The following is a 26,786-nucleotide window of genomic DNA, read 5'->3' as shown; positions in this document are numbered from 1 at the left end:
CTGTGGTGAGGACCATCATTTTGTGGCTCAAAGAGAAGCAAAACAGACATCTCCAGCCTCTTCTCCTACCACCCTTCTCTACTCCTGCCAGGAGAGAAAGCAGGCAGTCAGGGTCAGAATCCAACTGATTGTCCTTAGAGAGAGGGGGGTACCAAGCTGGAAATATATCTGTTTATTTGCTCCCTTAAGTATTGGTCTAGGGAGAATGATTGAGTTTATTCTAAATTCTGATCTTTTTGTCATTGTCATTGGGGAGAATGGGGGACTCAGCTTAATAACAACAACAATAATAATAATTAATAATAAGAATCTAACTAAGCCTCTTAGAGGCAATTATCTGAGTGGCTATAGAGTTGGTGACCTCTGACACATAATGGCTCCAGAGTGACTGTAGAGTCACTCTCCATGTCCCTGGCAACTCTCCACTACTATCAGTTACAGAGCAGGGAAAGATTTGTATTGGTAGAGGGAGTTTCTGATAAAATCACAAGCCCTGTCCAAAAATAAAATAGCCAAGAATAACAACAACCAAGCCTTTATGATTCAGGGCCATCCAGCATCACTCTCTGGTAAAATGCTCATTAAATTTCAGTTCTCTAAAAGCTTGAAAAGTCCCCCTTAGGACTGTTTTAAATGGAGAAGTGGTCAGCATATTGTTTCACTTAAGAAAACAAAGTCATGCATTTTACATAATTCATCTACAGGACTTGAGCTGTCCCTAGTCCAGCTCAATTAAATTTTCAACCACATGCTCAATCTTTACCATCTACAGTCATGCCAGGAGAGGGAAAAGGTCTGTGACCTATAGCCAAGAGTGTATGCAGGGGAATAAATGTGAGAGGACAAATTCTCATTGTATGGTCACCAGCAAGAGCTTCAGAATGAAGGGGCAAACTATTACTGATGGTGTTACTGCTACATCTTTTTTGTGGTTTATAGTCAGGATTATGTTGGAGCCAGCTGATGCTGACTTGAAAGAGGCAGTTGCAAAATGTTCGGTGTAAGCATTTACACCTCAGAAATTGGCAAACACTACAAATCAGGGCATGATTTGTTATTTTGTTGATTGTCTAAACTTAAGAAAGTGATGAAGAAAGTGTAAATAATACAGCTTAAACTTAAAAATGCAAACTGCTTTTTTTTGGAGTGCCAGTTGTTAAACATTAATCAGCCCACCCCTGTTTATAGTCATCTTTTTTAAAGCCATGAGTAATAGCATCAAATTCACATTTTTAAAGAAATATAATCTTTATAAAGATTTATAATTTATAATATTTTATATAACATAGCTTATAATTTATAAAAATTCTATATAAAGAATTATCTCCCAAAAGAATTCTTTAAAAAATGTATTGACATATTATATTTTTATACCACTTTTATGTATTTATACACAGATAAAGATTTTTTAAAATGAGAGAAAATGCAGTTCAACAACACCAACACATAAATTTGAATCTCACAAGATATACAATATTCCATACCCATGGTTTCCTATCTCTGCAAAAGAAAAGAGGTAAGTACATTTTTCTCAACTCTTCTATACAGTTAAGATTCTTGGTTATTCTAATTATTAACAGTAACAGTGGCAGCAGCATTTATATAGCACTTTAAGATTTGCAAACTCTGTACATTATATACATTATGTTAACTAATTTGATCCTCACAACAATCTGTGAGGTAGATGCTATTATCCCCACTTTATATATGAGGAAATTGAATCTTAGAGAGGTGAGGTGACTTGTCCAGGGTCACACAGCAAATAAGTGTCTGAAGTAGGATTTTAACTCAGATCTTTCTGATTCCAAGTTCAGTACTCTTACCTATAATGCCACATAGCTACTTGTGGTCAGGATTTGTTTGTTTTTCTATTCATATTGTTGTAGTCCTAGTGTAAAGTTTCCCTGTTTCTGCTTAACATCACTCTGCATCTGTTCAAATAAATCTTCCACATGCTTCTTTGAATGTTTTATATTTGTCAATTCTTATGGCACAGTAATATTCCATTACATATGCATCACAATTTGTTTAGCCATCCTCTAGTTGATGGACAGCTAGGTGGTATAGTAGATTGAGCTCTGGGCCTGGCTAGAGTCAGGAAAATTAGAGTTCAAATCTGGCTTCAGGAAATTACTAGTCTTGTGACCTTGGGCAAGTCACTTAACACTGTTTGCCTCAGTTTACTCATCTATAAAATGAGATAGAGAAGGAAATGGCAAAATACTCCAATATCTTTGTGAAGAAAATCCCAAATGGGGTCATGAAGAGTTGAACACAACCTATAAGATTAAGCAACAACAACCTTGTTTCCAGATTTTTGCTATCATAAAGTGCTGATATTAATACTTTAGTGTATATCTTAAGGTGTTATATTCCTAGAAACAGATCTTTGGGTCAAAGGATATGTATATTTAAATTGCTTTTCTAAAAGCATTATTCTAAGTTCTTTTTCAAAATTGTTAGAATATGGGGCAGCTAGGTGGCACAGTGGATAGAGCACCGGCCCTGGAGTCAGGAGGACCTGAGTTCAAATCTGGCCTCAGACACTTAACACTTACTAGCTGTGTGACCCTGGGCAAGTCACTTAACCCCAATGGCCTCACTAAAAAAAAAATTGTTGGAATAGCACACAATTTCACCAGTAGTGCATTATTGTGCCTGTATTTCGGCACATTAACTATTTCCAATTTTCTCCATATTTTCCAATTTGCTGAGTGTTAGGCCATCCATCAGAGTTGCTTTTATTGTCATTTTCTTATTACTAATAATTTGGAATAATCTTTAATATGGCTCTTTGGTTCTGCACTTCTTCCTTTGAAAATTGTTAGCTTATTTTCTTTGATCATTTATGCTTTGGGGAATGGCTCTTGACCTGTTTGTGTTAATTCCCATTATACATTGTATGAAAAAGCATCCAAAATAATGAAATCATATAACTCATTAATATACATATGCATAGCATCTATGTACTTAAAGTAAAAGCTAATAAAATTATAAGGAGAAATAGATAAACCATAATAGTTGGGGACCTCTATGTGTTTTCTTTAGGCTTTAATAAATTTCACAAAAAAGTTAAAACAAGAAAGTAATCAAGGACTTGAAAATAATTTTAGAAAATTAGATATAATAGATTTCTAGTGATTAATGAGATTGATGAATGGGAATAAAAAGCATATGTAGAGCTTAGCTGAGCATGATACCTTTACAAAAATTGACCATGTTTTAGGGCATAAACAATCATTAACAAATGCAGAAAAGCAATAATATTTAACATATCATTTACCGGCCATAATTAAATAAAATTGTAATAAATAAAGATCACATGAAGAAAGTCTTGGAACTTAAAAAGAAACTAAATAATATCATCTTAAAAATATGAGTCAGAGGGGCAGAGCCAAGATGGCAGAGGAAAGGCTGTGACTCTTGGAGCTCCTGACAAATCTGTCCTCATACCTCTAAAAAATGCCATAAGACAACTCCTGGAGCAGCAAACCCCACAAAAGAACAAACTGAGACCATTTTCTAGCCTAAGACAGCTTAAATAGGCAGCAGGAATTGTCTACTGTACTGGGGTGAGAGAGGAGCTCAGCACATGGCACAGATTCAACCCCAGGCAGGCTGCTCCTCCAGAGCCTTGTAATCTTAAGCATCAGCGGCTTCTTCTGAAATGGCTCATGGACTGGTGAGGGGGTCCAGTGGTTGGCTGTGGAGAAATAGTAGGGGGTCTCTGCTGGAGCAGAGGTGGGAGTGCTGTGGTGTTACTCAGGAAGTGAACTTGAGGGGCAGTGGCCCAGTAGGGGAGGGACACAGGCATGCCAGGCTTTCAACCATAGAGAATCAGATTTCAATCAGATTTCTGCTTCCAGGTTAAAGAACAAACAGGCCCATGGTTACTTACAGGCCAGAAGAGCCAAGAAGTGCCTCTCCTTAAACTGTACCACCTGGGACCCCCTGTAGCACGGGACTGTGCATCCTGGAAGCAGTGCTCCATGTTAAGAAGGAGTTAAAAGCCAAGAAATGGGCAAGTAAGATGAGCAGGCAGAGAAAGCAGCAGATCATCAAAAGTTTCTTTGGTGGCAAGGTAGATCAAAATACATCCTCTGAAGAAGATAACAAAGGCAAGCTCCTACATCCAAAGCTTCCAAGAAAAATATGATTTGGTCTCAGGCCATGGAAGCACTCAAAAAGGACTTTGAAGATAAAATAAGAGAGGTAGAAGAAAAAATGGAAAGAGAAATGAGAGAGATACAGGAGGGTCATTTTTAAAAAGCCAACAGCTTGAAAAAGCCAAATTGGCCAAATGGAAAAGGAGGTACATAAACTTTCTGAAGAAAATCATTGCCACAAAAAAAAAAAAAAGAAAAAAGAAAATCATTGCTTAAGAATTAGGATAGAGCAAATAGAAGCTAGTGACTTTATGAGAAATCAAGACACAATAAAGCAAATCCAAATGAATAAGAAATTGAGGGCAATATGAAATATCGCCTTGGAGAAAAAGCTGACCTGGAAAATAGATCCAGGAGAGATAATTTGAAAATCATTGGACTACCTGAAAACCATGATCAATATAAGAGTTTAGACAGAATCTTCCAAGAAATTATCAGGGAAAATTGCCCTCATATTCTAGAAGCAGAAGGTAAAATAGAAATGGAAAGAATCCACTAATCATCCTAAAAGGAAAACTTCCAGGGATATTATAGCCAAATTCCAGTGCTCCCAGGTTAAGAAGACAATATTGCAAACAGCTAGAAAAAAGGAATTCAAATATTGTGGAGCTACAGTCAGGATAACACAAGGTCTAGCAGCTTCTACATTAAAGGATCAGAGGGCATAGAATATAATATTCTGGAGGGCAAAGGAACTGTGATTACAACCAAAAATCACCTACCCAGAAAAAAATCAGTATAATCTTTCAGAGTTAAAATGGGATTTCAATGAAAAAGAGGACTTTCAGGCATTTGTGATGAAAAGACCTGAACTGAATAGAAAATTTGACTTTCAAATACAAGACCCTATAGAAGCATAATAAGGTAAACTGAAAAAAGAAGTCATGAGGGATATTAAAAGGTTAAACTGTTTATATTCATACATGGGAAGATAATACTTCTAACTCATAAGAACTTTCTCAGTATTAGGGCAGCTAAAAGGAATACACTTCCATAGAGGAAACAGATCTGAACTGAATATGAAGGGATGATATCTTTAAAGCATTTAGTTTTTGTTTATCCTTGTTCTTTGTGGGGCAAGCAGCATGAGGTGTCTTATGTCTGGGGCCAGATTTGGACTCAGGACCTCCTGCGTCCAAGGCTGGTGCTTTGTCCATTGTGCCACCTAGCTAACCAATGATGACATCTTTAAAATAAAGTTAAGGGGTAAGAGGAATGCACTGGAATGAAGAGAAAGTGAGCGATGACATGTTTTAAAGTAGGTCACATAAAAGAAACAAGAAAAAGCTTATGGAATGGAGGGGAAGATGGGGAAGGAGCAGGGGAATGAGTGAACCTTACTGTCATCAAAATTGGATCAAAGAGGGAATAACATACACACTCAAGTGGTTATAGTAATATATCTTTCCCTGAGGGAAAGTGGAAGGGGGATAAGGGAGCAGAGGTGAAGGAAGGGAGGGCAGATTGGGAGAGCGGGAAGTAAAAAACAAAATACTTTTGAGGAGGGATAGGGTGAAAGAAGATAGAAAATAGAGTAAATATCAAAGGGAGGGAATAGTATGGAGGGTAATACTATAGCCATAGTAACTGTGAAAGAAATAATGAGCAGGATGCTATCAGAAGGATGTATGAAGGGGGCAGCTAGGTGGTGCAGTGGATAAAGCACCAGTCCTGGATTCAGGAGTACTTGAGTTCAAATCTGGCCTCAGACACTTGACACTTACTAGCTGTGTGACCCTGGGCAAGTCACTTAACCCCCATTGCCCCACAAAAATAAATAAATAAATAAATTTTTAAAAAAGGATGTATGAAAAATGCAAACCATTAACAGAGAAAGAACTGATGGTATCTCAATACAGATTGAAGTATCATTTTTTTGTGAGTTCTTCTTTCTAAAGTTATTTTCCCTGTTTTCTTTCACAACCTGACTAATGTGAAGCTGTTTTGCATGACTGTACATATTTAACTTATATTGAATTACTTGATTTCTTAGGGATGAGTGAGGAAGAACATTTGGAACACAAAGTTTTAAAAAATCAATGTGAAAAAATTTTTTACACATAACTTGGGGAAAATTAAAAAAATAAATAATAGAAAAAACATGTGAGTCAAAAGAACAAATTGTAGAACAATGAATGATTTCATCAAAACAAATGACAACAATAAAACAATATACTCCACATTTGGGATGTAACCAAAAGAGTTGTTAGAAGAAACTGCAGGTCTCTAATCATTTTTTGTCAACAAAAGAGAGGGGAAAAAAGAAATGCAACTTGGAAATGAAACAACAACAACATCCAAAAAAAGCCGAACACTAGACAAGTGAAAAATTAAAAAACCCAGTGAACAAAAAAGAAAAAAATCTAAAAACCAAAAGTTGAAATTAAAAGCAAAAAAAATCATGGGTCGATAAAAGTAGAAGCTATTTATTGAAAAAAAAACTAATAAAGTTGATAATCCATAAACTAAGTTGATATATTTTTTTCTTAGAGAGAGAAAAAAACAATCACCAGATTTAAAAATGTAAAGGTGGAGGTACCAGGGAAGGGAGGCCAGAGCCTCGAGCTTCCGCGGAGGGCCCGGTTGTCTGGGTGGCTCTGTGGGCCGGGGTCCGGATGGGAGGGATGGACACTGCATTTGTCTCCCGCAGGCAAGCAACTGTGTAACTTGGAGGAGGCCAGCCCCAGCAGCGGCACCTATACCCGGCACGGCTACATCTTCTCCTTGCTCTCCCTGGCTGCCTGGTGAAGATGAGCGACAACAGTGAGCTTCCGGTGGTGTCAGTGACCAGAGAGACTGAATCCCGGCTGCTGCCAGATGTGGGAACGATCGTAACTTGTAAGGTCTCCAGCATTAATTCTTGCTTTGCCAAAGTACATATCTTATATGTGGGATCCACACCACTCAAGAACTCCTTTAGAGGAACTATCAGGAAGGAAGATGTTCGAGCTACTGAAAAAGACAAGGTTGAAATGTATAAGTTTCCGCCCAGGTGACATCATGCTGGCTAAAGTGATTTTCTTAGGTGATGCACAGTCCAACTACCTACTGACAACTGCAGAAAATGATCTGGGAGTGGTGGTGGCCCACAGTGAATCAGGTGTCCCGATGGTGCCCATCAGCTGGTGTGAGATGCAGTGCCCTAGGACACACACCAAAGAATTCCTCAAAGTAGCTTGAGTACAGCCTGAGTTCCTGCAGACATAGGTAACTACATCATTTCCCCATATTGGGGGCATCTTGTTTCCTACTGTCCACAAATGATCAAAACAAAAAGACCTTGGGCTTACCAAAAATCATATTTGGAAATAACTGCCTGATGCTTCCACTGTATATGGACGATTATTGCTATGAACCTTTCACCACAAATCCCACAGATGAACTTTTTCCCTTTTGAGATGCCAACAAAAAATCGTGTGATGTTGGAAGTAGCCAACAAAATGGTTTCCCATTCCTTTCCTACTCCTGATAGTGCTGCAAATGTGGCTTATTTGTTTTCCTTCAGACAAATAAAGCATTTTTTTTACTAAAAGAAAAAAAATGTAAAGGTGAATTTACAATATATTAAGGGGAAAAATAATAATAAAAAAACCTATTTGGTTGTGTTAAAACTTTTTACCACATTCCCCCCTTTTGTTCCTCAAGAAACAAAATATTTCCTTGATGGAACAGTAAAAAGAATATAATAACTATTGCTAACTAATAATATGTGAACAACAATGTAGAAAAGGAAGAGAGGAAAGTTTTAACAGTCGGTTAGATAATGGAGAGACGCCAATTTTTGGGTTTTTTTAGGACCACCCTTTTGGGGAGGAGACCAACAGCATTGCCTGCTGAGCACTCGACTTCTGACTTCCGGGGTGCGAGCTTAAAAGGCAAGGAGAGAACGGAAGTGGGGGCTTTTTCCTGCTCCGCTGGTCTCCTGGCTGCGCTGCACAGACAGACGCGGACTGGAGTTTGACTCGGCCCGGCTCTCGGTTAATAGCATGCGCTTGACTCGGTCTCTCTCCCCAAAAGTGGCCTTGGGTTTTGGTGAGTTTTATATAGAATATAGACTAAGCCTAGACTTAAGACGATTTGTATTGTATTTCTACTTTCCTATCCTTCTAATCAACATCACCTTGTGACTACCATACAATAAAGGCTCTATCTAGAAAACCAGAAGCTTCTTCCATTTACTAGTCTGGGAGATAAATTAAGGGAAAGGTTAAGTAGGGGAGATTTATGATCTAATATCCAATTTTAATCTCACAGTTGGATTATGCCAGTAAAACAGACCACTTATATGAAATGATTGTTTACAAAAATATAAAGTATGGAGTAAGAAATAGAGGCTTTCAATAACCTAATCTCAAAAGAGAAAAAACTTAAAGAAAAAAAAACAAGGTCAGATGAATTTTCAAATGAACTCTGTCAAATATTCAAAGAACAATTAATTCTAATATCACATAAAGTGTTTGCAAAAATAAAGGAAGAATATACCCCACTAAAGTTCTTCAGTTATGCAAATGTGGTCCTGATACATAAACTAGGGAAAAATGAAGCAAAAAAGAAAAGGAAAGAAAAGAAACAGAGAAAAGAAAACTATAGACCAATATCTCAAATTAACATTGAAACAATTGTAATGAATAAAATATTATCAAAGAAACCACATATGGAGATATGCTAAAAATATGATAAACAATTATTAGGTGGAGTTTCTAGTAGACATTCAAGACAGATTCAGGATTAGAAAAACTATAAACATAATAGACCATAATAATAACAGTCAGTGGAGAAATGCTTTAAACATAATACAAGACCCCTTTCTGTTAAAAACTCTAAAACAGGGGGCAGCTAGGTGGCACAATGGATAAAGCACTGGCCCCAAATTCAGGAGGATATGAGTTCAAATCTGGCCTCAGACACTTGACACTTACTAGCTGTGTGACCCTGGGCAAGTCACTTAACTCTCATTGTCCCACAAAAAAACCCAAACCCCAAACCAAAGAAACAAACAAACAAAAAACCCCCCACTAAAACACACAGGAATAAAGGACATTTCCTTAATGTAGTTTAAAAAAATATATTTATTTAAAATCAAGAGATTATTACATATAGTGGAGAAACACTAATATTCTTCCCAATACGATCAGGGATAAAGCAAACATTTCCATTGTCACCAATATTATTTGACATAGTTCTAAAATGTTACCTATAGCAATAAGATGTTTTTTAAAAAAACTACTGGGGGGCAGCTAGGTGGCACAGTGGATAAAGCATTGACCCTGGAGTTAGGAGTACCTGAGTTCAAATCCGGCCTCAGTCACTTAACACTTACTAGCTGTGTGACCCTGGGTAAGTCACTTAACCCCAATTGCCTCACTAAAAAAACAAAAACAAAAACAAAAAACCCCCCTAAAAATTACTGAGAAAATAAATATAGGCATTGCCTAGCAAAACAAATTCCTACATTTGCCATGTCTGAAAACGAAGGTTTCATTCTGTATTTTAAGTCCATCATCTATCTGGCAGGAGGTGGCTAATGTTTTTCTTTTTTAGTCTTCTGGATTTGTGGTTTATGTCCTTATAATGTCATTGTAGAAATTGTTCTCCTGGCTCTGCTTACTTCACTCTGCATTAGCTCATAGAGATCTTCCTAGTTTCTTCTGAAATTGTCCACTTCACCATTTCTTATGATAATAGTAATATATGACATTCATTTGCCATAATTTGTTTAGCCATTGTCCAGTATGTTTTCTCCATTAATTTTTAGTTTTTGACTGAAAAAGAGCTTCTATAAATATTTTTGTACATGTAGGTCTTTTCTCTCATTTGGTCTCTTAGGGACATAAGCCTAATAATGATATTATTGTTTCAAAAGTAATTCAGAGTTTAGTAAATTTGGGGGCATAGCTCCAAATTTCTTTCCTGAATGACTATAACAACGCACAGTGTTTATTTGTTTCTGTATGTTTTTACCTAATCTATTCCAATGACCAATCTTTCAGCTTTTTAACCAGTACCAAATTGTTTTAATGATCACTACTATGTAGTATCTGGTACTGCCATGTTTCCTTCTTCCCTCTCCCCTTCTTTATTATTATCATTGAGATTCTTGAATTTTTCCCCTTCCACATGACTTTTATTATATATATATATATATATATATATATATATATATATATATATATATATATATATATATATATATATATTAACTCTATGCAATCATTCTTGGAAGGTTTGATTGGCATTTCACTGAATAAGTACACTGAAGAGGAGTCCAACAACAGCAGACAAAAATAGCTTTTTACAAACTTCATTGCTCCTCACAAGGAGAAGACGAGAAGAGCTGCTCACATAAACACTCTGTTTGCTGCCTCAGTGCCTGCTGTAAGTAGCACACAGGGGTGGGGGGGGGGCACATATTGGAATAAGGGGCAAGGAGAGGGGAAGAATGGCATTTATGCTCTCCATTCTCTCCAGGCTGCATTTGCTGACTCATCATCACATAACTTTTTCTATCATTCCTCCATGGGAGGTGCCTTCTCCCTTCCTTCCTTTCAGATTCCTTTTATGTGTTGTCATCTCGCCATTGGAAAGTAAACCTCTTGAGGGCAGGGAATTGTCTTTCTGCTTGTATTTATATTCCCAACAGTTAGCACAGTACTTGCCACATAATAAGCACTTAATAAATGTTTGTTGACTGACTTATTGGGAGGGCTGGAGCTGTTATTACTCAAAATAGCTTTTTGCTCATCAAGAATAAATGAATTAATTTAGGTGGACTGCCAGTCAATAAGCATTTCTTAAATGTCTGCTATGGGCCAGGCACTGTGCTAAGTTCTGGGGATTACAAAGAAAGGCAAAAGTGTGTTCCTTCTCTCAGAGAGTTTACAGTCTAATTGGAGAGACAACATTCAAATAACTATGTACAAATAAACTATATATATAGGATAAATTGGAAATAACAGGGGAAGCACCAGAATTAAGGAGGATTGGGAAAGATTTCCAGGAAAAGATAGGATTTTAGCTGGAACTTAAAGGAAGCTATATAACCATGTAGCAGAGATGAAGAAGGAAAGAATTCTGTGAATGACTTAGTTATTTCCAGCAACACAATGATCCAAGACAACTCTGAAGGACTTAAGAAAAATACAATCCATCTACAGAGAAAGAACTGATGGTATCTGAATACAGATTGAAACATATTTTTTTTGTTAGTTCCTTTTCCAGAATTTTTTTTGTCTCTTTTCTTTCTTTCTTTCTTTTTATTTTATTATTTTATATTTTTTGGGGGACATGAGGCAATTGGGGTTAAGTGACTTGCCAGGGTCACGTAGATAGTAAGTGTCAAGCATCTGAGGCTGGATTTGAACTCAGGTACTCCTGACTCCAGGGCCGTCGCTCTATCTACTGTGCCACCTAACTGCCCCTGTCTGTTTTCTCTCACAATCTAACTAATGTGGAAATGTTTTGCATGACTACACATGTATAACTTACATTGAATTGCTTGAGTTCTTAAGGGGACATTGGGAGGGAGAGAGGAAGAGAATCTGGAACACAAAGTTTTAAAAAATTAATGTCAAAATGTGTTTTTACATGTAATTTGGAAAAATAAAATTCTAAATAAATAAAAATTTAAAAAGAAGGAAAGCATTCAAAGGGATGGAGGACAGCCAATGAAAATGCCTAAAGTTGGGAAATGGAATGTCTTGTGTAAGAAAAAGCAAGTTGGCTAGTGTCCCTGGATTGTGCAGGTAGTAGATGAGGGGAAGGCATAAGAAGACTAGAAAGGTGCATATGTGGGAAGTGGGGGGAATATGGTTATGAAAGAATTTGAATGCCAAACAGGATTTTATGTTTGATCTTGGAGGTAACAGGAACTACTATAGTTTTGGGGTTTTTTTTGTTTTGTTGTTGTTTGTTTGTTTGTTTGTTTTGCGGGGCAATGGGGGTTAAGTGAATTGCCCAGGGTCACACAGCTAGTAAGTGTCAAGTGTCTGAGGCTTCATTTCAACTCAGGTCTTCCTGAATCCAGGGCTGGTGCTTTATCCACTGCGCCACCTAGCTGCCCCCTGGGTTTTTTTTAAACAGAAGGAGAAAGAAGGTGACATTGTTGCATCTGCTTTTTAGGAAGATCACTTTGATAGTTGAGTAGAAAAATGAACTGCAGTGGGGAGAAATTTGTGGCAGGGAGAACTAGTATGCTATTGTAATAGTCTTGGCATGAGGTGATGAGGGTCTGTGCCAGGAGTGTAAGGGGTGTATGAAAAAATGCCAAAAAGGTAGAATAAAAGGTTGTCAAGGACTTGGCACAAAGATTCAGGATGGTGTAGAGTGGGGTGGGTTAAGGATGAGAGTGAAGGGTCAAAGATGACACCTACATTGTGAACCTATGTGACTGGGAATCTGGTGGTAACCTTGAGAGTAATAGGTAAGTTGGGAAAGGGAAAGGTTTAGGGGTGGTCTCATCATTTGTCCATCAAGATTGGTCTTTATATTAATCTGACTTAAGATTTAATTCCAGAAGATTTTAAGAAGAAACTCTCCTGCTATCTGAATTTGAATAATGCTAGTAAGCATTATTCTGTCATCTGATTTCTCTTAAAGAAATTCTATTATTTTCTGCAAAGTCTTCTTATATGAGACATGTTAAAAAACAATGAAAACCCTACAAGTCAATATGTGACAGCCATTGTCATTGTTATGCAACTATACTTGTGTCTCCTGGTCCTAAAACTTCAATCTGTCTTGACTGCTTCTCTGACTAGGTGAGGTACAATAGTGAGAAGTATGAGAGAAAGCCATGTTTAAGGTGTTTGAGTCACATATCAACAAGTGGCCCTAAGGCTATTTAAAGAGGCAGGGTATTTTTCTGTTTACCATCAGAGAATAATTAAACCACTGCAGGTAACAAAGAATTAATTTTGAGGGCTATTAAGCACCCTTAATTAGCATGTTAGCTTCCTTACCCACCAAGAGAAAAAAATTCTCATGGCAAATTGCCGTGTCAATTCTTCTAAAACTTACCTCTAAACTCAGAGCCAAAGTCAATTTTACTATGCAAATGAGAATTGCGCCAGTCTTTTAAGACAAATCATTCCTAAGCATTTAGTGAGCTCTAGGGCATCTGTTTTTTTTTTTTTGTAATAATTCTGTGGCAACTGCTCGGAAGCCTTCTGGAAAATCTTGAACTGTGCATTCAAAGTCCTTAAAACCTCTAATAACCCATACATAGGAGCATTTCTGGAAACTTTTCCCCCCTCTAAATCCTGGTCATGTTGTATTTTATTGGTTATTTTAAAGTTTCAAATTATTTAGAGATTATAAAAATGTAAGACAAATAGAAACATCCCAGCAAACCTACTCATCACATAGTGCTGATCATTTACTATGTCACATGTGATTAGGACAGCAGAAGGTATTACAGTTTATTACTCTTCAATTAAATTTAATTATCCAATTAATTGCTCTTCAGAATATTTAGGATATGACATTCTTGTCTAGGTAAACTCCTAGACTACTTCGAATTTAATGTAAACAAAATATGTGAAAAAGTATAGAGTTATTTTTTGGGGGAGGAAACTTTTTATATCTATATCTATATCTAGTCAAAACAGGACTCAGACCCAGGTCTTCCTTACCACTTATGTTAATTATATGTGGTGAAGATGCCTACACACAGACATACACACAAACAAAAATAAATGTATAGTATAAATCATCATATATTATAAAGACTACACATGTATATGTGTATTGTATGTATATACATGTATACACACATCATACAATCTACATGAAAATCTACAGATATGCACACACATCATCTACATACAACATACATGTGTATGTATACATATATGCATACACATGCATATGCATATACATGTGAGAAAATAATTATTAATAATGAATTTCTTGGGGAGACTCAGAGATCAATTTCAGTCCTTTCTTCCATCTCCCCCCCCCCCACCTCCAGAAAGTCCTGTTCTTGAGGAACTTCAGCAAATCTTGTCTGGGACAAACCCAAAGGAACAAAAGACATGAAGATAGACTCTTTTGTTTAGCTCAGTGAACTGATAGGATCAACCACACTTAGATATTGGACTTTGCCTTTGCCTTTCAGGGAGGGTCTTTTGAATACTTTTCCCTTATGTCATAGGTAGGGTGCATTTTAATTTAGACCACCCTCAAGTCATGTCAACCAATGGAATCGAATGATGCTAGCCAATTAGCTTTGATCAATGTATAATTACCGGCTTCTATCAAAAGAGTTGATAAAACCCTTGGCCACACCAAGGTCATATGCTTTTGGCCCTCTCTTGACCTGCTCCCTTGGATCAGAATGCTTTCTCTTGGTGTGCACTCTTCTTCTTAGGACTATGTAGGTATGAAGACCTGAGACCTTGAGAAGTTAGGGAAACATGCAGTCAATTCTTTACTGATATACAATATTAACTAATAATAAATGCTCACTTCTGTTAAGGGCTAAAATTCTAGCTAGTCTGTCTAAAATATCTAATGAGTGGTCGCCAATAAATTATAAGCCTTAGCAAGAGTTAGACTTTTAAGCATTTATCAAGGAGAATAAGAATCTGGTAAAGAGAGAAGAAAAGGCCTAGATTCCTATCTATTAAAGGGAGAGCACATTTCTAGCTCCACTCTCCACCAGAGTCCAAAAGAAAGAGAGCAAGACAGAGCGCCAGTCTCTTCCTTCTTCCTCCCACTAGCCAATGTCACTTCCTGACGCCAAAGAAAAGACGCATGTTCTTGCCCTCAAAGACCTTCCTTTCATGGCGGCACTTTTCTACAGTAAGTCTCCAGCAGGTGGCGTCATTCCAATCGTTACACTACCAAAAACTGTTGGAATATCAATTAATATATAAGTAGCAATTAATTTGTAAAACACAGTAGTAATAATAATTTTAGAAAACACATACATATAATGTCTTCTTTATCTGGACATGTATAGACCCATGTAACTGGAAGGAACCTTAGTGATCCTTTAGTCAAATCTTTTTCTTTTACACAAGAAGAAATCATGCCCTAGAGAGGGGAATTGAGGAATTTGTTTAGCATGGGTTGTCTCCCAGTACAAAGATGCATAAGGGAATTTAATGAATGTTAATGATTTCTTGGAAAAAGGGAATTTCAGTCTTGGAAACTGCTGCCTAATCTGAATATCTTTTATTAGCAAAGTCGACCAGTTCTCATTGCATTGGAAAGTCACCTTTAAAAGCAGACATTTCTCTCTAATGCTACAATGTAAGTGCTTAAAGGGCAGATTCTGTTGCATTTTTGGTCTAGTATATCAGTAGGGGGTACTGTGGCAAAGAGCCTGCTACATAGTAAGGAAATGCTTATTGATGTATTCGTTGAACTGGCCCTTTTTTTGCAAAAGTTAAATGAGAACTTCAGTTATGAAAACTTGGGGAGAGGTGATTAACTTTGACTCTTTTAGGGGCAGCTAGGTGGCACAGTAGATAAAGCACCGGCTCTGGATTCAGGAGGACCTGAGTTCAAATCCGGAATTAGACACTTAACACTTACTACCTGTGTGATCCTGGGCAAGTCACTTAAAGCCAATTGCCCTGCAAAAAAACAGAACCCCCCCCCCCCCAAAAAAAACCCCAAAAGCATTTTGAATCTTTTGATTTAGGATGTAGTGATGTCATATGCTAGATTTCCAACTGTTAGCAACAGTGCACAAGAAATCCCTAGATGTCTAGAAATCTCTAACAGAGTGGGGTAGAACAGTCAACAATTTGGTAAATAATGGATATGGCTAATGTCTCCCAAGTTAATGATTTATCTCATGGAATCCTGGCCCTGTTTTTCAGCAAGGACTGAGTGTGGGAGTTTGGCAACCTTCAATAATAATAACTCACATTTATATGGCACTTGAAGACTAATAAAGTCTTCCTCTTAAAATAGCACTGTGAAGCAGGGTGAGAACATATTACCTCTACTATACAGATAAAGAAATTTAATCTAAGAAAAATTAAGTGATTTCTCATGGTCACATAGCTAATAGTGACAGAAGCAACTCCTATAGCAAAGTGGTCACCAATTCCCATCAATCACTGACCACTCCCTATGGGGCAGCAAGGCACCCTGAGGGAGAGACCTTCAGAAGCAGCAAATGACAGACAGGTCAAACCATTGCTCTTGCCTCTATTGCCAACATCTCTTCTTGTACTCCAGGAGAACTAATTCAGTACTCTGAACCCAAGGACTTTGGAAATTGTAGGGCCCCCAGACTATTGGTCTTGCTCCCAGCCCAGGTCCCACAGTCATAATCGAAAGGAACAACAACTTTGGAAAAGGAGCCTATTTTCCTCACCATTACTGCCACCCATTGCTGGTCAACTGTCACCAGGAATGGTAGCACCCTCCCACCCCAACCCCAATGACTGGTCTTCCTTTTGGTATAGTCCCTGCCACCATCATTCTCAAAAGAAATTCCTGTGGAGATAAAAGTTGGCCCTATGCTCTGAGAATGATGCAGCTCTTACTTCTTGAGTAGACACAGCTAAGTTCTTGACACCAAAATCCTTGGCACTGTCAAATGAGTCAGCATCCAAAATGGATTTTTTTGTCAGTGTAAATAATATTAATGAAGATATAATACCATCTGCTCTCCTCTGCACCCCAAGGACCATGGGACCTTTCCATCTGACTTGCAGCCAAAAATTCTTACATATGTAGCCTCTCAAATAAGAATATGAGCTTATTGAGAATAGGGACTGTCTTACCTTTTTTTATTCGTATAGCCAGCTTTGTACATAATACATGTTCGATAAATGCTTTTTCATGCATTTATAACAGAGCTGGTATTCAAATACAGGTCTCTTTATTGATGATTTGGTGATTTCCCCACTACACCACAGTCCCTTTCAGTAAAGCTAGTTAGCAGAAATCAGGGAGGGAGTAAAGAATCTTAGAACCCAAAACTCTCAAAGTGAGAATGGACCTCTCAGGTCATCTAGTCTAACCCAGACTTGAACAGGAATCTTAGATTCATGACAATGTCCACTCAACAACCCATAGGAATGGAGAACTCACTTTCCCAAGCCAGCCCTTTTCATTTTCAAACATCTCTAATTATCTGGAATTGGCCTCTGTGCAATGTCTTCCCATTGTATTTTGTTCTTTCATCTGGGGGCACAACCACCACTACAACCACAAAATCTAATCCTTTTTCCATGTGACAATCCTTCAAATACTTGAAGATAGTTAACCTGTTCTCCTTCAATCTTTTTTTCTAAGCTAAATATCACAGTTGCTTCAGTAAATCTTCACATGGTATCATCTAGGCTCTTCAACATTCTGGTTTCTGTTCTCTGAACTTACTCTAGCTTACTGAAATCCTTCCTAAAATATGGTGCCTGTGACTGTACATAACAGTACAATAAAGGCAGAATGAAACAATACTAGGCCTGGATACTCTATCTCTCTTAATGCCGCCCAAGGTCCCATTAGCTTTCTTGGCTGCCATATCATCCTGTTGACTTACTTTGGGTTTGTAATCCATAAAAACCTTTAGATCTTCTTCAAATGAATTGCTAACTTTCTATGCCTCTGTCATCTTAAAGTGAGAAAGTTGTCTGGAATCTAACTGCGAGGATTTACATTTATTCCTCTTCAATTTCATCCTAGAAGGGTTCCATCTAATGTTGTAGCTTGCAGAGAGCTTTTGGAATCCCCATTCTGTCATCCAATCTGTTACCTATTCCTCCTCGCTTAGTGTCATCTGCCCAATTGATAAGCAGCCCAAAATAGCATAAGTTTTACTAACTATCTTATCACAATGTCAACTCTTATTGAGCTTGTATGTCACAACCCTCTCTCTAACCCTCTCAAATATTTTTCACATAAATCATTCCCTCCTCTCCATCTTCCTTACTTGTTCAATGTTTTGAATCCAAGTATATAATTTGTATTTATCCCATTAAATTCTCTTTTAATGGATTTGGCTTATTGATCTAGTTAGACAAAATATTTTTTGGGTCTTGATTTTGACATTGAATGTTGTAGTTATTTCTCTAAGAGGAAGCAAGGTGGTACCGTGGATAGAGTGCTGAATCTGGAGTCAAGAAGACCTGAGTTCAAATCCAGCCTTAAACCTTAACTAGCTGCATGATGCTAGGGAAGTCACTCAACCTCTGTTTGCTTCAGTTTCCTCATTTGTAAAATGGGGATAATATTAGCATCTAACTCCCAGGGTTGTTGAGAGGACAAAATGATTTGTGAAGGACTTTGCAGACCTAGAAGCCCTAAATAAATTCCAGCTATTGTTATTATTTCATCATCAGATTTTACAAGCATGCCATCTATGCCTTCATTCAAGTCCTTGATAAGAACATTAAGTAGAACAGGGCCAAAGAGGGAGGCCTATGACACTTCCCTAGTGACCTTTCTTTATTTTAATATTGGTTCAGTAATCACCACTTCTTGGGCCCTGTTATTAAATAAGTCTTCATTTCACCTAACACTAATATCATTTACCCCACATGTCTCTCTATCTTGTCCACAAGGACAGCATCAGAAATATCTCAAGTGGTTCACTGAAATTAAGTTATACTTAATTGTCCCATAACTATTAGTATTCAACCTTGTCCAAATGGGAAACAAGGGCAATATGGCACAAATTGTCTTTGAGGAACTGTTGTTGACTCTCTTGTTTTGTGGGGCAATGAGGGTTAAGTGACTTGCCCAGGGTCACACAGCTAGTAAATGTCAAGTGTCTGAGGTAGAATTTGAACTCAGGTCCTCCTGAATCCAGGGCCTGTGCTTTATCTATTTTGCCACCTGGCTGCCCCCCGATGTTGACTCTTAATCATCAATATATCTCTTTTCAAAAATTCTCATAGATCATCCTTTTACTAATGCATTCTATAACTTTTCCAAGAATAAGGATCAAGATGTCCATAGGTTGAAGCATCCACCTTCTTTCTATTTTTGGAAATCAGTTCAACATTCATCCATCTCCAGTCATGTAGCCTCTATTACAGTATCTTGATTTCACAAATATAAGCAATAGTTCAGCAGTATCATGATGGATAGAGGTTGAACAGTTCAACGATCATTTCTTCAAATATTTTTAGTATCTTAGGAACTGTTGATTGGGGCTAAGTTACCTGAATTCAAGAAGACAGCTAGATGGTTAGGTTTTTTAAACCACTATCTTTGTTATCCGAAATTTCAAGGGTCAGTAACATTTTTTTTGTTAGACATTTCCCAAATTGTTGATCATTTTCCATAGTAGAGAAATTGTTTATAGAACTAGAGCAGACTTATTGTCTCTTCTTTGACTTTTCTTTTGTTCACTTTAAAGCTAAAGAAAATCCCTTAATGTTGTCATCATTTCTTTCCAGGGACCAGCACTCATAGAATCATAGATCTAAATTTGGAAGAAAACTTATTTGCTATCCATTTCACCTCCTCATTTTGTAGATGAGAAAAGTGAGGTCTATGAAGGTGAAATAAATTATCCCAGGCCATACAAGTTTGTTATGCTTGCCATTTTTCTTCTAGGTCAATAACAATATTCTGTTATATTCATACTTAGTTACACGCTCTTGCTTTAATTTTCTGCCTCTATCCCAAGTCAAATCAAGTCAACAATCATTTATTATATGCTTAATAAGGCACAGTGCCAGGCACCAAAAAGAGACCTTGCTCTCAAAGAGCTTGTAGTCTAAAGGAGAAGACAACATGCAAATAACTACAGACAAACAAATTATACAAAGGATAAGCAGGATATGATTAAGAGGGAAGACACTATAATTAAGGGGGATCAGAAAAGTCTTCCTGAAGGTGAGATTTTGTCTAGAATGTGAAGAAAACCAAGGAAGGCAGGAGATGGAGATGAAGAGGGAAAGCATTCCAGTCCTGGAGGACAGCTACTAAAAATGCCTGCAGTCAAGAGCTGGAATGTCTTTTTGAGGAATAGCAAGGAAGCCAGTGCCACTGGATCCCACAGCATATGTGTGGGGGTGTAAGTTTTAAGAAAACTAGAATTGGAGGTCTATGAAAGGTTATGAAAGGCTTTGAAGAACAGAACATTTTATATTTGATCCTAGAGGTGATAGGGAGCCAGTAGACTTTATTGAGTAGGGAGGGTGACATGAACAGATCTATACTTCAGGAAGCTACACTTTGTCAGCTGAATACAGGATGGACTAGAGTGGGGAGAAATTTGTGGCAGGGAGACCGAGCATCAGATTATTGCAATAATCCAGGTGTGAGGTGATGAGGGCTTCTGCCATGGCAGAGGAGTGAAGGGGCCATATATGAGAGATGTCATCAAGGTAAAATTGATAGGTCTTGGCAACATATTGGATATAGGAGATGAGGAAGAGTGGGAAGTCAAGGATTATAAATAGATTTCTAGCTTGGGTGGTTGGTAGGATAGTGATACTGTTGATAGTAATAGGGAATTTAGGAAGAAGGGAGGACTTGGGGGGAAAAGATGATGAGGTAAATTTTTACATTCTCAGTTTAAGTTGTCTATAGGACATACATTTCTAGTTGCCCAATAGGCAGGTGGAGATACAAGATGAGGGGTCAAGAGAGAAGTCAGGGCTTATATTTGAGAATTGCAATGTAGAGATGAATATTAAATCCATGAAAACTGATGAGATCATCAAGTGAAATAGTATAAAGGAAGAAGAGAAGAGGGTCCAAAAGATAGCTCTGTAGGACACCCACAGTTAGTGGGCATGATGTAGGTGAAGATCCAGCAAAGGGAACTTGAAAGGACCAGTCAGATGGGTGTGAGGAGAGCCGGCAGAAAACAGTGTCATAAAAACCTAGAGGAAAGAAAATATCAAGGAGAAGAGGATGATCGACAATGTCAATGACTGCAGAGAAGTCGAGAAGGATGAGGATTGAAAAAAGGTCATTCCACTCAGTGACTAAAATATCATCAATAACTTTGGAGAAAGTAGTTTTGGCTGAGTTTTGAGGTCAGAAGCCAAAGTATAGAAAGTTAAGATTATTGTTGTTCATCCTTTATTCTCGAAGAGGACCATTGACATCAGGAGGGTGATGTCTTGACTCGAAAGTGAAATGGATTTAACTGAGGCAAAGTCATCAGCCTCTCTCTCTCTCCTCCAGAGTTATTGGAGTCCAGTGGCAAGATATAGGTTGAGACAACTGGTGATGGTCCCCAGAGAGTTGAGAGAAGAGTGAGAGGAAAGGAAGTGGAAACATTTATTATAGACAGCCTTCTCAAGGAGTTTAGCCACACAAGGGGGAATAGATATGGAACAATAGCTAACAGGAAAGATTGGATCAAGTGAGAGGTTTTTTGAGGATGGAGAAACATGGGTATGTTTGTTGGCAGTAGTCAAATAGCTGGTAGAGAGGGAGAAATTAAAGATAAGTGAGAGAGTAGGGACAACAGAGCCGGACAATCTGCTGTAGAAGATGGGATGGGATCACTTGATTAGATAGTGAGGTTTGTTATGGCAAAAGGGCCACCTCATCATGTTAGATAGATGAAGGAGGATATGGTAGCAGAAAGCATCTGTTAGTTATAGGCTAAGAAACAGAGAAGAGGAAGCTTCCAGGACATGGCCTCAATTTTTTCAGTGTTATATGAAGCAAGGTTTTCAACCGAAAGGGTGGGGAGAGGGGAAGTATAAAAGCATTGGGAAGAGCTGCTGCAGAAAGTGGAATAATGAGTCAATTTGGGAGGCTCTTTTTATACAGTTTGCCCATTTTCTCCTTATGAGAATAATTTGTGTAGGTGTCACCAGCCTTTTGTTCTTTAGAGCATCCCATCCCTCCTGAACCAACTCTCCCCTATAGATTCCTAAACTATAAACTCCTGCCTATCCTTTCTCAGAACTCTTTTTAATTTGTTTTCACCAATTATAGTGTATATGTAAAACTATCTCTGGCATTCCTCACCTTACTTATTATGAACTCTAAGATGATGATTTCTTTCTCCCAAGATCCCAGTTAATTTTATTTTGACAACTGTTTCCTCCTTGTTGGTTGAATTCAGAGAATAGAATTTCCACTCACTGCTTCTGCCACCTTTTGAATAATGACATTATCACCAAGAATTCCTCAGAGGATTTAATTTTTGCAGATGCCTGGCTAGTTGAAGTCCCCTACCTCTACTGTTGGACCTGCCTGCCTCAGTTTCATCCTTGTGGTGGAGAACGAGAGCAAAGTACAACAATGGGTAATAAGTCAGGCAAACAATTATGAATTAGACAACACATGAATAAAGTAGGAGATGAACAGTAAGAACAGGAGATAGGGGCACCTGGAGTCATATAGCTATTAAATGTCTGGGACAGGATCCAAACCCAAGTGTTCCTAAGTCCAGAGATCTATCTACCACATCACCCTAGATTAAAGGCTCTAGTTCACTTTGTTTATTGGTCATCCTTTGTGCATGGACACTTGAGATCATGTTTTTTTATTGCTAACTCTCTTCCTGGGTATTGTCTTTTATAGTTCTCCATTCTTTTATGTTTACCCACCACTCTGTGCTTTCTGGCTTGGCAATTAAATGTCAATATCTTCTCTCCCTTCCTCCATCCTCCTTCCATTTTTGAGTCTAATGCCCTCTTGGTTGGATTTGCAATGATCTAGAGAAGAAATTTTCAATCCTTGTTAGATGCAATCCAACCCTAGCTGAGAACTAGCAATGACTAATTTTTGGGGGAAAAAAAACCAAATAACCTAGGAACCTAACAACTAACAGCATTGTTTTCATGGCTTGCCAAATTTACATGAAAGAGTACCCACTGATAAAAGCATTAATGCAGAATAGATTCATGGAATATTAATGTTGGAAGAGACCTTAAAGTTCATCTATTCCAACATCCTCATTTTATAGCTAAGGAAACTGAGGCAGATTAAATTAACTTGCCCGAGGTCAGATAATTATTAGTGGCAGAGTTGGGACACTTTGTTCAGAACTCTTTCTACTAAATTACAGCTGCCTTGGAAAAATGGCTACTTTATTTTCAGTTTAAAATGATACATATACTATATCCTAATTTGTAGTTAAAAAGAAACATTGGATCCAAAAAAAGCCCTTGACAAAACACAGCATTCATTTGTCTGAGAACACTGGAAATATAAAAACAGAAGGTTTTCCTTAAATGTATGTAGAAAAAAGTATACATTTAAAAAAACCAAATTAATATTATAAAAATTGGGGAACCCACAGAATTATTTCCACAACAAACAGGTTTAAAGTGGGACTTTCCAATCCCTCCCTAGTCATTTGGTATAGTCCCAGAAATATTAACATTAGCTGAGTATGAAAAGGATAAAATAAATAGGCTTTGGCAAGGAAGAAGTTTATGTGTCTGTATTTGAAGATGTGGTGATATACCTTAAAACTCCAAGTGAGTAAACAAAAAAAATTGAATATAAACACCTTTAGTACAGAGAAGTACACAATGAAGAATATCAAGAATTCTGAGAGAAGGAATTGGAGATGGGGCACTTGCTTTACTCAGTTTCAAATGTGCTATAAAACAATACACCCACCCATAGTATCTGTCCCACTTATCTGACAATGTCTCTGTGTGTATATACACAATACACATATACATATACATACATAACATCTGACAATATATGTGGGTATATACATATATCATTTCTTTGAGTATATATATACACATACACACACCTATACCTATATCTATACACATGCATATACATATACACCTACACATACATATACATACTGTGGTAAAAAGTTTTTAACAGTCAGTTAGTGAATACGGAAAGACGCCAGTTTTTAAAGGACCACCCTTTTGGGGAGGAGACCGATGGCCGTGCATGGGCTCCGCATGCCAGTCTGGCTGCTAAGCACTCCACTTCCGGGTTTCGAGCTTAAAAGGCAAGGAGAGAATGGAAGTAGGCGGTCTTTTCAGCTCTCCTTGTTCGCTGGCTGCGCGGCACAGACAGATGCTGACTGGAGTTCAACTTGGCCTGGCTCACCATAGCAGCACGTGCTTGACGTGGCTCTCCTCCCCCCCCCCCCAAAGGTGGCCTTGGGCTTTTGGTGGGTTTTATACGGAATATAGACTAAGCTTAGACTTAAGACTATTTGTTTTGTATTTCTACTTTCCTATCCCTCTAATCAACATCACCTTGTAATTTCCAAACAATAAAAGCTCTAACTAGAGACCAGAGGCTTCTTCCATTTACTAGTCTGGGAGATAAATAAGGGAAACAGTTAAAAGGGGAGGTTAATGCTCTAGTATCCAATTTTAAATCTCACAATACATACACACACACACACACACACACAATCCTGAAATAGAATACTATATTTACAAAAGATCAGTCCCCATGTCTATCTAAAAATCACTGGGGAATAGTTTTTATTCAATAATCTCATTTGGGAATATTGGATAGCGACCTATATGTTCTAAAATTGATACAGATATGACCTTGAAGGTAATTTATTTTAACTCCCACATTTTATAGATGAGGAAACTGAGACCCAAAGAGGTAAGATGACTTTTCCAAGGCCACCCAACCAGTACATGGCAAAGTTGGGATTTAAACTAGGTCCTTTGATTCCAAAAATCATTTTCTTTCTGGTAGTGTGCTGCTCTCTCGTCCCTCCCATATGGATTTGTATCCATGCTTCCTGTTACACACTTTTTTTGGGGGGGGAACTGTTACACACTTTTCAGGTATGTGCTAGAATCAGCCGGCACTTGCTTGTGAAAGCTGGTTGTTTAAATTTTTAGTGTGAGCATTTTTACCATGGTAATCAGCAACAAATCAGGGTTTGATTTATCATTTTATTGATTGTCTAAACTTTAGAAAATGATGGGGGAAATCTTAATAATGGTATTTTCCCCCAGAGAGCTGATTGTTAAACATTTACCAGCCCACCCTTGCTTCTATTTGTGACACTGTGGAGGATTCTTTGAACGGTGGCTGATGCAATTCAGCATTAAGAACTAGGATATGTGCTGTTGATCAAGGGCTTACCCCACTTATATATCCAACTCAACTGTTTGGGGATACAACTCTATATTTTTTGGTCACTTTCAGGCTTTCTAAGAGCTGGTTGCCACTCACCCATGGCTCAGCTTCTTTGTGGGTAGCATTGTTCTTCTATCTTTAGTCTAGGAGGGGGTTTGAGTTATGTCCATACATGTACAATCATATAATTCCTCAACTATCATCTTACTGACTCCTCTCTTTATTCCTTTTCCCTAATGTGTTTCTGTTAAAGTTTTTTTACTTATGCATGCTTGTATATATCATTTTAATCAGACTATTAGAAATGATGAAATTAGTAACATAAATGGACTCATCCCATATGTTTTCAGGCTGCCTCATGCTTCTTAACCCTACATCAACCCCTTAGCTCCTGGAAGGCCTCCCTCTAACCCCCAATCACAATATCAACATAATCTAGCATTTTTATAATGCTTTAAGGTTTGCAATGCATTTTATAAATATCTAATTTTATCCTAACAACAATCCTGGAAGGTAGGTCCTATTATTATTCTTATTTTATAGATGAGGAAACTGAAACAGATTGAAGTTAAGTCCCTTGCCCTAGGTCACACTGCTAGTTAGTGTCTGAAGCCAAATTTGAATTTGGCTCTTCCTATCTCAAAGTTTAATTCTCTATCCATTGAACCACCTAGCTCCCTATGAACAAAGACATTTGTGCAAAGATTTATACTCCAGATAAAATCTCTGTGGTAGATCAGTGCCCACTTTGCTGCTGGATATTTTCCAGGGAGGCAAATGGAAGAAATAGTGTTCAAGGGCAGTGTAACTTGAGCAACCTGCATGGAAGGAGCTGCTCAGTATGGGGTCTTAAATGTCTCATTTCCCTTCTGTTTCTGTCCCTATGGTATTGCAATAAAGTTTGCTGCATTTTCCCAAAGGGGAAATTACCTATTGCCTTCTATCAGAGTCCCTTCAAAAATAAATGTGTGGGGGATTGGAGACAAACTGCTCCTAATCAATCTTCATTTTTCTCTCACCCTATATTTCCAAAGTACCTCTGCTGGCCTATCTCTCCTTTTCCTTTTTCTCTGAGGTACGATGAATCTTGGGAGGCAAGCTGACAGATAAATCTATCACAGAACACCAATGGATTGCAAATGCTAAAGAAATCACCTATTGCCTGTGGATCTGGGATCCTCTTTATGGTACAGATTTTAAATCTTCTATTCCTTCTCTTTCACTTTAATTCTTGTCCATGCCTTTGCATAAATTTTCTATAATGAATCTACCCAATATTCTGGAACATTCTTGAGGTCTTTTAGCCTATGAAACAAAGTAATCTAAATTGATATATCTACCTATAAAACTGTACAATAAAGCATTAAGATGTGATGACAGTGGAAAAAAGGAATACCTGTATAAATGAAGCAAATAGCAGAAATTATTGGAGAAAAAAACCAATGAGTTTTGATCATACTAAGATAACAAGATTCTACACACCAAAATCCAGTATCTCTTGTGTGTTTATCCATAAAGATAATACACGCCCCTTCCTGCTGTTGACTATTTCCAATTTATCTTGTATATAGCTTGTTGGTTGGTCTGTTGTTGTTGCCCTTGTTCCCAAAGAGGACCAAAATGATGTCACTATGTTGGGGTCAAAGT

The 26,786-nt window shown here is 37.7% G+C and overlaps 1 protein-coding gene across 1 annotated transcript; it reads left to right on the top strand.

The window, feature by feature from the left end:
• Nucleotides 1–6,993: 6,993 nt before the first annotated feature.
• LOC122751401 (exosome complex component CSL4-like) lies at nt 6,994–7,346 on the top strand. Its single transcript, XM_043998423.1, has one exon. It carries the CDS (start codon nt 7,053–7,055, stop codon nt 7,344–7,346), a length of 294 nt encoding a protein of 97 aa, XP_043854358.1. The 5' UTR covers nt 6,994–7,052.
• Nucleotides 7,347–26,786: the final 19,440 nt, after the last annotated feature.

Source organism: Dromiciops gliroides, chromosome 3 (genome assembly GCF_019393635.1).
Source record: "Dromiciops gliroides isolate mDroGli1 chromosome 3, mDroGli1.pri, whole genome shotgun sequence".
Taxonomy (NCBI): Eukaryota; Metazoa; Chordata; class Mammalia; order Microbiotheria; family Microbiotheriidae; genus Dromiciops; species Dromiciops gliroides.
Note: the sequence above shows the minus strand (reverse complement) of the source record. Positions and strands in the feature narration are given on the sequence as shown.

Excerpts from the sequence above, each read along its gene's own strand:
- LOC122751401 (XM_043998423.1), top strand. The coding sequence starts at position 7,053 with ATGTGGGATCCACACCACTCAAGAACTCCTTTAGAGGAACTATCAGGA.